The 14,409-nt window shown below is 40.8% G+C and overlaps 1 protein-coding gene across 12 annotated transcripts in view; it reads right to left on the reverse strand.

Annotated features, from left to right (window-relative positions):
* Positions 1-1,556: 1,556 nt before the first annotated feature.
* CILK1 (ciliogenesis associated kinase 1) overlaps positions 1,557-14,409 on the reverse strand; it is a 44,353-nt gene continuing 31,500 nt past the window's right edge. For 9 of the 12 annotated variants that reach the window (XM_053286355.1, XM_053286354.1, XM_053286353.1 and 6 more), the window contains 3 exons: positions 11,677-11,805; positions 8,281-8,394; positions 1,557-7,134 (listed from right to left, as the gene is read on the reverse strand). In XM_053286355.1, the coding sequence (XP_053142330.1) occupies positions 6,980-7,134; positions 8,281-8,394; positions 11,677-11,805 (398 nt within the window). In that variant the 3' untranslated portion in view covers positions 1,557-6,979. Of the gene's footprint in view, positions 7,135-8,280; positions 8,395-8,446; positions 9,070-11,676; positions 11,806-14,409 lie in introns of those variants that run through there. The other 3 variants (XM_053286357.1, XR_008313934.1, XM_053286358.1) reach the window with 3 other exon arrangements.

A 14,409-nucleotide genomic window follows, 5' to 3' on the forward strand; every position in this document is an offset into this window, starting at 1 on the left:
CAGTATCAATTCAGGAATCATAACTTTAGCGAGATTCAATTGGGTCACCATAACCTGTCATATTAGACTTCTAAAGCCTTTAAATAGCGATCTGGTTCAATATAGTAGAGGATGTGAGGGCGATCTGGCTGCGACATCTGTCACCCCATTGATCGCCAGGGTTGATTCGGCTGATCTGGCTGGCTAGGCGGGTGTCCCCTTCCTCCCTCACCGCTCCATGTGCGTCCCTCCCGAAGCTGCGCGCTCGGTGGAAGAGGACGACCATCCCAGATAGAAGGAGTGTACCGTTCTTCGGTCAAGGGTATACGATAGCTGCGCTCCCCTGCTAGAACCTCCAAACAAGCTCACAAGGTCCATTTGTAGGAGAACGTAGGGTAGTCAAGCTTCCAAGACTCCAGACACATCCAAGTGAGGCGCTGCATGTGGCAGTCTGCCATTCTTTTCAGCAAATGCAGTGCAAAGCACATTGGCTGGATCTTTAACAACTTTAACATATGAGTATATCTTACAAATGAACTATATTTGCAACAGTGGGGTTTTTTGTTTTTGCCTTTGCAAATACTAAACAAATGATTGCAAATGCAATGCATACTCACATGTCAAGCATAAATATATAACAACCCTAAGGATAGCCAAGCAAAAATACTGGCCGGCATTGTTACAAAAGAACTGTAAGTGCTACCACATCATTACAGGAACAAAGAGCTTGAAGTTAAGGAAGCCTGTTAATTGGGGGGGGGGGGATATTTATTTAGTGAGAAAAAGCAGTTAATTTTTTTAACTTATTCTATACTTTTGTGTTTTATTATACACTTTTAGGAGGAAGTTTTTCAAAATTGGGTGGCTTCTAGCATACTAGGTGTAAGAAAAGAGAAGGGGGGGAGCAGAATACTAACAATTCTAGGTTTGTTAGTTCCCACTGAGATTTACTCCCTAGTAACTATGCATAGGTCTTTTCCTATGCACAAACCTCTGCATAGGTCTTTTCATTGCACTGCTGTAAAAAGGAAACGAAACAAAAACAAATCATTTGTTTTCAAGCCTCCCTCTTTTTTCACATATACATCTTACCAGCAGCATTTATTTGCTTCTAGCTCAGTAAGTCTTCAGCCAGTCTGTGTCTATTTGTCTGTTCCAACATTGTTCATACTCTGAACTTAGGGGTGTATCTTCCCCCTTCCCATCTTCATGCTGGTATTTTTGTTGCCTTCTCAGCCTTGGCTTTAGGCTCTTGCCATTTTAAGATGCATGCCCAATATCTCCAGACCAGGAAAAGGTAGCAAAAAACCAATGGGTTAAAGAAGTAGCCTTTCTCTTGCCCAAGAAAAGTATTTATTTCCCCCTGGTTTCGGTGTTTAGATATGCTCTTCTTAAAAGTATGATTTGATTAATAATATGTCAACTATTATTGTTTATATGGTGAGTAGGATCTTCTCCGGTGCATGTTATCGGAAGCGAATTTAGTGGAAGCTTGGTCACATGGCCATGAATTTAACACTTCGAGTACTGTGGGGCATAATCAAATATAAGCGAAGACAAACATAATTAAACACTACTCAGTATTTTAAAAACCACTTTATTTTGGGATGGTTAACAACACAAACATTTTAAAACGTGCAAAAAACCCAAAGTAGAAAACATGCTGGGTTTTAGTTTACCAATCATACCAGTTGACTCACGTTTAACAGTGTATAAATTTTCAATACATTTCTCAGTTGGACCCAACATTTTATTTTATTTTATTTTATTTGTTAAGCATTCCTTGGCTGCAATAATCCACAGTGTTAGATTTGTAGTGCTAGTATAATGGAGTTATTCAGCACTGCCAGAAAAACATGACACTTGTTATAACTGTAATGATAAAGCAATAAACAGATAGCAACTAAAAAAAAAACCCCACAACAGCTCAAGAACTGTGTATACTAGCATACTCCTGTTGAATGAAGGAAACTGAGTAAAACAAACAAAAAATTATTCTGTTCACTCAGAAGAATGTCACGCTGTTCACTCAGAGGATGTCCCACTGAGTTCAGTGGGGCTTATTCCTTGGTAAATTTGTTTAGAACTGCAGCTTATGGTAGGTGGTTTGCAAATGTAAAAAAATCAAATTGACAGGTGGAATGAGGGAGATTGTGTCCATTTTGATGCACATTATTTAAAAACAAACTTGTTCTTTTTCATATAACAGGAGTGAGTGTACCTCACTTCATAATAGAGGTATCTTTTATAGTTTTCAGATTCAAGCAAGCTACTCTGCAGCAAGCAAAGCAAATAATAGATTATAAAAACACAAAAAAGTCATCCCAGATATTACAAAGGGGAATATTTAGCTTGTATTGTGCTTTACAGAAATTTGAATCAGTATTAATATGCGATTTTTATAAATCAAGAATGATTCTCAAATTTAAGCAGCACTGTCATTTATTTTATCAAGAGTTAGCCATTGGAAGTAAAGATCATTTTGTGCTTGTATGCCATTTGAGGAATTCAGAAAAATTTCTCTTTAAATTACAAATGGACAAGAAAAAAATTATAACTAAAAGCATTAGGGCCAATAGAATTCAATCGGAAGTGATCCATATGAAGGAGCACTCACTCACTGACACTTGTGTTACTGTAATCTAATATGGCACCTCTCAAACTTAGGCAAGGAGCTAAGTTAATTTTCCGAATAACATAACACTTCTGTGATACATCCATTATAATCCTAAGCATATGTAATCAGAAGTAAGTTCCACTTAATTCAAAAGGGGCTTAGTCCTTAGTAACTTAAAAATGTAGTCTATTCCAATGCACGTTTGCTCAGAGGGAAACCCTACTGTGTTCAGTGCGGTTCACTCCTATATAATTGTGCATAGGATTGCAGCTTTAAATCAAGCAAAACTATTGCCCCAACTGAGGATCAGTTAAATCATTAAATATTTGTTTTTTTAAAAAATATTAAATTTAAAAAAAAAAACAAATCTTCCATGAGTCAGCAAAGGAAACAACCCATCAACTCACTTCCCCATATAGCATAAAAACTAATTTACTTTCTTGTTTACTGCAGTAGTTCCTGAAAAGTTTATTAATCAGCTTACACAAAGAATCTAAAAATGGCAACCCCAAAGTAAGCGTATTTAAACAGATTTAACACACACACTTCAACATTATTTTGTCAATAAGGAAAACTTTCTGAAAATGATGTCATTTCAGAATTTAAAATGGCTCAAATTTACTTCCTTACTAATTCATCAACTTCATAGTTATATAGTGAGAGATCCAGAAATAGTTGCTCCAAAGGACTGCAGTGGAAAAGAGAATAATGCTTTGTGTATACTCCATTAGAGATTGTCGTCACTTCATATTATAAGCTTCTCGGCCAAATATAGCTAAATGTATGTAGGCTGGTGAAACAGATGTTGTTGGCTGTGTTTATACTACTGGAGAAATTTTGTTAGGCCACATGCTTCCCATGATAATCTGTTGCAGTCATACATAAATTGGTGCAGTCATACAGGATGCGTGGGGATATCCTAAGTGATGTTCTTTTGGGAGGGGGAAGTTTGTTATTGTTCGTTTAACAAACATAATGATGTAACACCTTGAAGACATCTGACCATGGTTCATCAACTTCTGAAAGAATTTTGGTTTCCTAAATATTACTAGAAAGATGGTGAGCTATGATCTTTCTCATGACAAGGGAGACCATTCAAAAGCATGGCTGCCATGCTTAACCACTGATTGCCATCTCTGCTGTTTTGGTTCCCATTTCTTATCCTGGAAAGCAACTAAGTTCTGCCAGCCCATTCCCTGTGGTCCTGTTGTTCATATTCCTATCAGCTGTGGCAAGAAGCTTCCAGAAGTTCCGTGCAGCAGCCATTGAGGGAAGGTATGGATAACAAGGCTAGGTAGGATTGCCTGCCTTCCCCACTACTTTCCAGACTACCTGCTCATTAGCAGCAAAATGCCTCCATTTGGGCAAGTCGCATTCAGAACAGAAACAGAAGGGGGAGCAGTCTCACAGAAACAAACAACCCGACAAAACAGCAACTTTTCCATGCCAGATGTACAACGTCATAGCTCCATTTTGCAGCAGTTAAACTCGAAACAAGGCATTGGAAATGTGGACAGCCCCCTGCTGTCTGTGTAGGGACTGAGGTGTCAGGACGCAAGAAGTGTGGAAGTATACTTCCGAGATGCATCCTGACCCCGTTGCAGGGTCTAGTCTGGAACGTGCCCTGGAGATTTAAAGGGCAACCTCCTAGAGAAGAGGTGGTAAGCTTATTAGTTGTTCATTTGAATCTCTCCTAATAGGAAGAAATTAACTTATGATTTTAGCTTTCTTATTTACAGTGTTTGCCTTTTGGAGGAGAAAGAAGCTGCAATGGAAACACGGTTAATTATTATCCCTACTAAAAACTAGAACAAGTATGTGAAAAAACAAAATTCTACCCTGAAGAAGTCCTGTTTATAGAGCTTTATGGACTAAAACTAAAAAACCCCACCTACTTGGGGGTCACCATTTCTTCCTGAGAAAAGACCATCTTCAGCATTCTCTGTGAGGTGAAATGCATAGACATGAATTACCTGACTTTTTTTTTCTGATGAAAGGAATAGTATGGCATCAGCTAAACAAAGCTAAAACCACAGCTTCAAAAGCTGGCTGTTTTCCTTTAAAAACAAGGCATAGAATAGAATGTAATTGACCATTTTATAACTTCAACTTTTAGATTTTTGTCTGTCATCTACTGAAGTTTGGCCTTGACCTTTAGAAGGGAAGGAACTCGGATCTAAGATTGTACTATAAAAATATTTCCATGTTAACTCATTCTTTAAGATAAACCTCTAATTATGTGAAGGACATAGTTATATATCAACCCTATACAGAAGCTGCTGCACTGCATTTGGGAAGGAAAAAGTCAAGCCATGGAAAAGTATCTAGTCAGCAGAATGTATAAAAAATCTTTAACTTTGCTGCTGGTGTTAATCTTTAATACTTGGTTTATATTACTCTAGGAACCAGCTTTGTCATACTTAATATTGCTTTAAATATCCCACAAGGGCTTTATGATTCTATAAAACATATTCTTCACAACTCAACTCAAAATGCCTCCATCTACAGCTAGTTCATTTTCCCTGTGAAAAGAGGCTAGAGCTAAGTCTGAAGTGGCATGTGGTCAGGATAAGGGCCTGCTTAGGAATTAGGGCTGCCAAACATCTTCCCTTTTAGCAGTTTATAGAATCTGCAGAGTCAAGTGGTGAAGCTTATCCTGAGGAGTATCAGTTCAGGCGATGGAGAGTTGTAGATTATAACTTTTTTCTTTGGGGGGGAAACGGCCTGTCCACAGCATAGAGTGAAGAGGCTCAGCTGAATCCCTTTTCCTCACAAAATCAATTTTCTAATGCAAGTAGGATGAAAAATGCTTTTGTGTGTGTGCACGCCACAGGCAAGTGCCCAAACATACTGCAACATACCTGCAGTCTAAACTACTGCAATCCAGGAAAAGCGTTCCCGCCTGACCCTGTTCAGATCATACAAACAGCTCTAATAAATCTCAATCATGTGAAAGACATTAATTTTATGCCAAACTCATGTTTATGTTTTGTACACCAAAAAAGAATCCAGTAATAATATAGCCCTATTCAGGTGTTTGTGATGTACATGGGAAGCTGCCATATACTGAGTCAGACCATAGGTCCATCTAGCTCAGTATTGTCTTAACAGACTGGCAGCGTCTTCTCCAAGGTTGCAGGCAGGAATCTCTCTCAGCCCTATCTTGGAGAAGGTGCTGGGCTAGGACTGGGGAGACCTGCATTCAAATCCCCATTCAGCCATGATACTTTGCTGGATGACTCTGGGCCAGTCACTTCTCTCTCAGCCTAACCTACTTCACAGGGTTGTTGTGAGGAGAAACTTAACTATGTACACCACTCTGAGCTCCTTGCAGGAAGAGTGGAATATCAGTGTAAACAATAAAAGAAGCCAGGGAGGGAACTTGAAACCTTCTGCTCTTCCAAGAGTGGCTGCAAAAATGGAGAGGAGCTGTCACTCATCCCCTCCTGCTGGGTGCTCACAGTTACAGAGCAGTTTGTATGAAGGGGGAACCACTGTAACTGTGATGGCAGGGGCATAGCTAGGGGAGAGGGGGCCCGTGTTTGCCCCTCTCCCCGGCTGTCCCTAGAGTGAGGGAGATAATGAAGAAAACAGGGAGGAGTGGAGCTGGGTGCCCCAGGTTCTTTGAACCCATCTGCTCAATTAAAGTTACACCCCTCTGTGATGGCCAAAGTTTCCATAAGCAGCAACCCTGATCACTCCGTAACCTGGCCACCATGGTTACAGTGCTTCCCTCTTCAAACGGCACCATAACCATCAGCACCTCACAGGAGAAGGCAAGTGACAGCGCTGGGACAGAACTTCCTACCTGCTTTTCCCGTTGTAACCATGTGCTGCTCTGCTCACAAATGTCTGAATAGGACTTATGTGGCTATTACATTTTGGAGTTAAAAGGGCAGCTCTGTATGTAAAGTTTAAGTAGTGACTTGCCTAACATGCCATGTTCAGAACTTAACATCAAAAAAGTATTTGGTAAATGCCCTTTTCTTTCTTCTAACTGCACCTTAACTACATTAAATACTGCTTTAATTTGCTACATTTATTCACTTATATAAAAAGTGATGCCAAAAGGGAAAACAGTTTTCTTTATAAAAGTTAATTTCAACGTTCATAGTATAAAAGTGTCATTAAAAAAACCATTCTAAGCCTGATATACAAATGTTGTATTGGTCCTATGAAAATAATTGGCCCCAATCACATAATAAAAATAATACCCAAAAGGTACAAAATTGCATCCAAATACATACAGCTAAAAATAAAACCCCTTAAAAGAGTCTTGAAATGTCTTGGTCTTAAGAAGACAAGGAGCAGCAGAACTGCCAGCTTATAAAATGTTGTTGGACACTGTTCTATCACTGGCCATGGTTTCACAAAATGCATCATTCACCGATGAAAACTGTATTTTGAAGACCAGTCAATTCGTCCATGGACTGGCTGAATTGGAGGTGGGCGTGGCAGGAACCCTGGTGTGCTTTTCATAGGTATATTAAATGATGGCCTCCACATATGAGGTCTGACAGCCTTTAGAGAAACGTACTCTGCAAATGAATAAGAGAAAAAGGGTCAAAACAGAGAATAAGGCAGGGGTTAAATTGAGATGTTTTATTGGCAACTTCGACTAAAGGATTCTAAAAGGGTTTAGAATTAAAGTTGCCAATCCCACCTCTGAAGGAACACATCTTCATACACACTAAATCTTAGAAGAATTCCTTTAAACTCAACTTTCAAGGAATTTTTTTTTATTCTAACTAGTGGATTAGCAAGTAGATGCAATTTACTACTTTTTAGAACTGCTGATTCATGCTGCTGGGCTGGAGGAGGAAGGAAGGAAAAACAAACAAATAGATAGGAAAAGGGTGGCAGCTGTGCCACCACATAAGAAAGGAAGGAAGGAAGGAAGTAGGTATGTGTATGTCTTTAAATAAGTACACTTATTTGGGATGAAAATGGTTGGGAAGCACTGTTTTAGAAGATAACATGAGCATACATGAAGGACAGCTGCAGCACTATCTGGAGTTTAATACTCTGAGGACTTAGAGGAGGAATAAAAGATATGTTCTCAATCTGTCACTGAATTGAGGTATTAAGTGCAAAGCTTTCTCACTCTAGGCAAATTAAGAAAAGAGGGCTTCAAAGACCTCCCTCTGCTGGCTTTGCCTGGCACTTCCCACACATTTGAAGGCTATCTTTGTAGTATTAAGTACTAGAAATATGGTGTGTATCTTTTTTGAAATGAAGCAGTGATACTCGGGATATTGAATTCTGTACCTGAATAGTGTGCATGCAATTAAAGCACAGAACCCAGTCCTACAGGAAAAACACTACTTTGTGGTGTTCTGATGAACATATTGGCTCAAGTTTGTTTGTTTTTTAACCAGCTATTTTTCAGTCACTGAAAGCAAATCAGGCTATTTGCATGTGATTTAAGTAGGTACTGTAAAACAGAACCATAGTCAGAGTCCCCAGAAAAGGCAGATACCTTGTCCTGGGCCAGCCCTTCATTAACAGTGGGAAGCCAATTGTCCTCTCAGTCATATAGACAGGAAGGGGACAAGCACAGGCTTAAACCCTGACATCTGTGCACTGTGAGGAATCCCAAAGCACCACATTCATAGAAGTGCCCTTAGAGTCCAGTGCGGTGGCACACTAGCAATGCATTCTGCAATACCACAAACGGAGCTTACGAGGAGATGGATCAAGAATTGGAGCTAATTGAACTCTCTGGCCCGCAGAGCCTATTTCTTTGTTCGGAAAGGAAGGGATGCAAGCACCTGTCATCCCACTTGATCCTGTGTGGTCTGAAAGAAAATGCCAAAACACAGACACAATTGTAATTAATGTCATGGATCAACCCAAACACTCAAAAGACACTCTAGGCACCCTCTCCAGTTGCTTGCTTATAAAGGGAGCATCTATTCATTCTTAATCCAGTTATGATGTCAGAATCTCTCTAATTTAGCATAGCTTCAAAGTCAGTATTTCCTTCCACCAGCATAATAAAGCTACCAGACATCCAAATAAACCAACTCCCCAACCTTATACATCCTATACTTTTTTGCTTATAACCAAGCATATATTCTCATTATATTGACTATGAAAGAAGAAAAGATTTGATTTCACCACAGTACTGAGGTTCTAACAAGGTTAATTCAAAGATCAGTTTCCAGTGCTATACTGTACTCTCTCGTCACATCAGATTTGACAAAGGGAGTTGCTTATTTGAAGGTGCTCCCCATATCAGATCATCTCCTCAACTGGAGAAGAGAACCAGCCATGCAAGATTTGAGTAGTACAATGATGTGAAATGACTGCATTCTCTCCACAACTGTTTGAAATGACACTTAGCTGCAGTCAGCAGACGTGCTGCACAGGGTAACGCAGGGACCATAGCTCAGGGGCAGAGCATCTGCTTTGCATGCAGCATGTGCCAGGATTCATCCTTGGCATCTCCAGACAAGACTCTTGCCTGACACCTGGAAGAAGCCATTGCTGGTCAGTGCAGACAATACTGAGTTCGAAGGATCAATGGTTTGACTTGATATAAGTCACTCCCTATGTTCCAAATGCATGCGGTTGCCAACTACCCATGCTACTGTGGGCATCTAAAGCAATGTTCGCAGTGCTGGGGAACCTGACTCCTTCACTACTGCTTAAAATGTTGCAATCACATATCCATGGCGCTACGTACATTATTTCCAATGTACGTAGCACCGCGCAAATGTGACTGTGCAATTCTAAGTAGTCGCAGACTAGCCCTGTATTGTAACACCAAAGGGGCTGTTTTACAAACCCCCAGCAGCACAGGCGGTTCACAACTGTCTGCATTCCCCTGAGCAGCATGTCAGCTTAAATCTTTAAGTGGCTATTCAAACTGAGTTGCTGTCTTAATACAGCATCTCTCTCAGTCACCTACATTACTCTGCACAGCATGTCAACCTTCTGTCTTTGAAAAAATCTGGGTTTTTTAAAAATCACGATCTTAAAAGCACAATCAACAAAACCTATTACCATCTGAGGCTGTAATGCTATGCAAAACTACCAACTTGCGTGATTCAGTGGCACAGCCTGAGTAAGCATGCATGGCTCCTGCAGCAGAATGCTGGTGTTTGGGACCCAGCAGGGCTGCTGTGCAAAGGGAAGGCAGCCCCACAGTGTTGTGCAAGAGAGCAGTTGCGCAACAACGTAGAACAGTCATTGGGCAAACAGTGGAAACAATGGAAGGAGCACTGCACAACTGTGTGGACGCCGCTTTAAGTCACTGCACAACTGACCTCTTGAGCAACAGCCTCCGCGGTGGGTCCCAAACCCTGGTGATCTGCTGCACGGAATGTGGGTCAGTACATGGTGTGATAAACACATAGCTTATCAGCAGGTCACCTTTTTTTTTTTCTTCTTGAATAGACACTGGCTCATAACTGTATCCATTGTGACTGTCTTATGCAATACCTCCCCTGCAGCCAAATATGTCAATGCCCTTCAACACAGAAGGGCTGTTTTCACAACGCAAGCTGCGTGGATTACCCAGGCAGCTCATGGCATCTGGAGCGCTAGGACTAGAGAGTTCCCAGCTGCACCAGTGGAGGGCAGCCTGACTGTTGTACCCAGGGTTTTGCCTGCGGTTCACTTTACCTTGGTAGGCGATCAGGTAACTGGGCTTCCCCTTGTCCCGCCACCATTTCTGGTAGCAAGCCAGAGGGAATGAGTGGCCACGCAGAGCAGAGTGACTGCTATACCAAAAGCATTTGCTCTGCTGCATGGGCGCTGCACTCTGGGTACGTAGAGGTCCCAGAGTGCAGTTTGTTCCTCGGGGCCACACACTGTGCATGATCGGTAACCTTTACTTCTTCTGTGTGAACAACCGTAATGTATATTCAGCATGCTGCTGAAAGTGGGTAGGACTTACAACCGATGGCCAGTGTATCATGAACTTGAATCAGTGCTATAACTCTTTGCGATGAACAAGGTGTTTCCCCAGATGTTGACGACAGCAACTTCCATCATCCCCAGATGCAACTGCCTTTGGCTCCTTATGGGAGCTATAGTCCACAACATCTGGGAATCCCTGTTCCAGGGAACACTGCTGAATAGCATATTAATATCTTTAGAAAAGCTTTGTTTGTCATATTTCCACCAGCTGTTGCTTTACCATCTGGGTAAACTAGGCCCATGCTCTTCCCACAAAGGCCAGAGGTGCCACATGCCCTGAATAACCAACTGTATTGTGAACAGGAGGAGAAGCAGAAGCCAGTAAGCCAAACTGCTATCCTTCCTAAGTCTTTAAATAGGCCATAATAACAGCCCATCTCGATCAGGCCCAAGGCCTCTCTAGTCCAGCATCCTATTTCACACAGTGGCCTACCAGATGCCTCTGGGAAGCCCAAAAACAAGAGCTGAGGGCATGCTCTCCCTCCTGCTGTTACTCCCCTGCAACTGGTATTCAGAGGCATCTTGCCTTGGAGGCTGGAGGTGGCCTATAGCCCTCTGACTAGTAGCCATTGATAGACCCATCCTCCATGAATTTATCTAAACCCCTCTTAAAGTCAACCAGGCTGTTGGCTGTCACCACATCTTGTGGCAGAGAATTCCACAAGTGGATTATGCACTGTGTGAAAAAGTACTTCCGTTTGGTGGTCCTAGATTTCCTGGCAATCAATTTCATGGGATGACCCATTGTTCTAGTGTTCTGAGAGAAGGAGAAAATTCTCTCTATCCATTCTTTCCACAACATACATAATTTTATAGATGGTGTGGAGAGAGATAAATTTTTCTCCCTCTCTCAGAACACTAGAACCAAGGGATCAAATGCATGCTTTACCATTTTAGTGATTTATTATTTATATTTATTTTATGAAAGCCACCCAGAGAACCTTGCTGTGTGAAGACTGGAGTTTAAAAGTGCTTTAAATAAAGAAATCTTTGTTATTTCAATTTCTGGGTAACTGAATCACATTTTGGGAGGTCCAAATTGTACTCAGTGTGCCACTGTAACTGAACATCTAGTACAAAGATGCTTCTCACTGCCCCCTTTGAACGTAGTGAGTGGAAGAAGCCTTTCAGAATATTTCAATATTGCTTCTTACTGGAGTTCAGCCTTGTGATGCTTTCTGCTACTGCCAATGCCTTTCCAGTCAAATTAGAATTGGGCCACGGATTAGGTGGGGTGGAATCTTTGCTTGAATTGGAGACTAAATTATTCCTTGTACTTATTCCTAGGGTGAAAATAAAATAAATAATAGGGTTAAAATACTAAAATAAAATAAAGTTGTTGCAGTTAAAACGCTACATGGACATATTTTTATGGTATAGGTCAGGATTCCACAAAACCAGTCCCTATGCTTATCCTGGTGCAATGAGCTGATAATGGCGAGGGTCAATAGGCAATCGTTATTTCACTATTTGCTTGTGCCTTTAGCACAAATACTGGGCCAGCCACTCTGAAGCAGCTTGGGGGGTTGTAAAGCTTGCAGGTCAGAGGGAAAAATGGAGAGAATGACAGAAAGAATAATGCAGGGCAGGGCTGGATAGTTTGCTCAGTTTCTCTGACAGTTTCTGGTGAGTGCAAGCATTTAAAAGTGGTACCGTATTTTACGGACTATAAGACGCTACGGACTATAAGACGCACCTTAATTTTAATCCAGTTTTTCAGAGTTTTAACATATTAAACTGTTAAAACATATAAGACGCTCCTGAATTTTGGCGGATATTTTTTGAGGAAAAAAGTGAGTCTTATAGTCCATAAAATACGGTAACAGTTATTTGCACAATCATTTAGCTTGTTAGAAATGCAAAGGCTACATTATAGCTGGCAGAAGACACCATTGCAAAGTAAATGGCAATGTTTCATAGTCTGAGCCTAAGCATGCTTACTCAGAAGTAAGTCCCACTGATTTGAATGCAACTTATTCCTGGATCAGTGTGCACAGATTGCAGCTTAGGAGCTCAAAAAATATTTCTCCTCCCTTTTAAATTTTAAAACATGAAATTGCAATATAATGTTTTGGGCCATTCTGAGAATATCTGACATGCCAAAGGTCTGATTTAAGCATGAATCTTGAATAAAAAAATAAAACCCAGAGTATAGCCTTTCCAACCCTTGTAGGCAGAAATTTTCTAGCTTTTGAAAAACTGTTTGTGAAAAACAAATTCTAGCCTATGAGAAGCCATGCCAAAGACATTGCTAGTCTTTAAAGTGCCACAGGAGTCTTCCTTTTTGGAAAGCTTGTCTGCATCCTTCACTTTTGAATTTGAACAGGGAATTAAAATATGCACCTTACTTGTCAAAATCCATACTTTCCACACATCTTGGGTTTTGCACCAGAAACTAGAAATATTAATAATATTTATTATATTGTATAAATATACTTGGAGGAAAACAATCAACCTTAAAAATGAGGAAAACAGGGGAAATTAAATCCCAAATTATAAGTACAAGAAGTTGTTCTAAATAGAACTAATGGAGCCTACCTCAGCTTCTTATAACATGGTGTCCCTTACCTAGTTCCCCTCCTCTGTACTGTGAAATTGGTTTGTATCTGACTGTCAACACAAGAGTTACAAAGAGGTATATATGGCCTCTACTTTGAGTAGCTACCATCTTGAACCAAGATGGTGAATCAGCAAAAAAATACTTCCACTGAGGTCTCCTAGGACCATCTCCCACATGCTGTGAATGCAAAAGTTATTGGAGGGGAGTACATGGATATACACAGGTACTGTGATCTCATAAGCCTTTCCCCTTTGGAATGTAGGCTAAAAATAATAATTTCATGTGTAAACCTCCTAGATAACGCCTGAATATATAACCATTTAACGAAACTGCTGTCCATTTCATAAACGCATATAAGATTTGTACAATATACTGGTGGAATTGGATTTCACTGTGGTGGACTCCTGGGAGGGGATATGGGGAATATGCTTTGGAGACAGGTGAGCATGTGTTTTTCAGGGACTCTTTGGGATCTGGATGTATAGGAGTATGTTATACTCCTTGTTATATATACTTGTTATATAAGTGATTTTTAAAATGACCTAAGTATAGTAATAGCTTGCGTAGCTCCCCATTCCCTGCTCTGGTAGTTCCCGTCTATTCACATAATTGTTTGCAAAATATCACTGTCTGATTGGGCAAGAGGAGCACAGGATAATTCCCCCTTGGGGGCTTCAGGATGCTTAGGAAAGTTACCAAGATAAGTCTAAGTGCAAAGGAAAGAAAAATATAGCACTGCAAAGCATCAGGGGCAGCAGAATACTGCTGCAATGACAAGGTGAAATGATCACCTAAACTACCATGCCTTGCCACTTTTAGTCAGCTGGAGGTCACAAATATCAAGCTGTCCTAGATGTTGTGGACACTGCATTCAGGGCCCCACAACAGATGACATGGGTCTGGCAGTGTCCCACTCCTCTTGGCAAATACATGCAACAACACAGGGTTGTATGCTCTTGTGCCAATTTTTGTATTTTAATTGGGACACATCCCACATAACTAGGATAAACTTACATTAGTGTGAAGGACACCAGACCATGGGTGTTGGACATACTGTCAAATGGAACAAAGTCTCTATTAAGAGACTATAAAGAGAAGAGCCAGTTGTGATGCCCTGGTTAGCTTGATGAGTTTAGATATGGGAGGCCGAGGGCCAAATTCTTGTTGAACTAATGAGAATCACTGGCCTGCTTCAGAAGATCCAGCAAACTATGGTCTGTTGAATGAATGCGATGCATGACCATGAATGCAAACCAAACAAGTGTGGAGTACATGCTGAGCACTTCTTCCCCCGTTCGTCATCAGTTCAGGTGCAGTGCTCAGATGG

Source organism: Hemicordylus capensis, chromosome 1 (genome assembly GCF_027244095.1).
Source record: "Hemicordylus capensis ecotype Gifberg chromosome 1, rHemCap1.1.pri, whole genome shotgun sequence".
NCBI classification, from domain to species: domain Eukaryota; kingdom Metazoa; phylum Chordata; class Lepidosauria; order Squamata; family Cordylidae; genus Hemicordylus; species Hemicordylus capensis.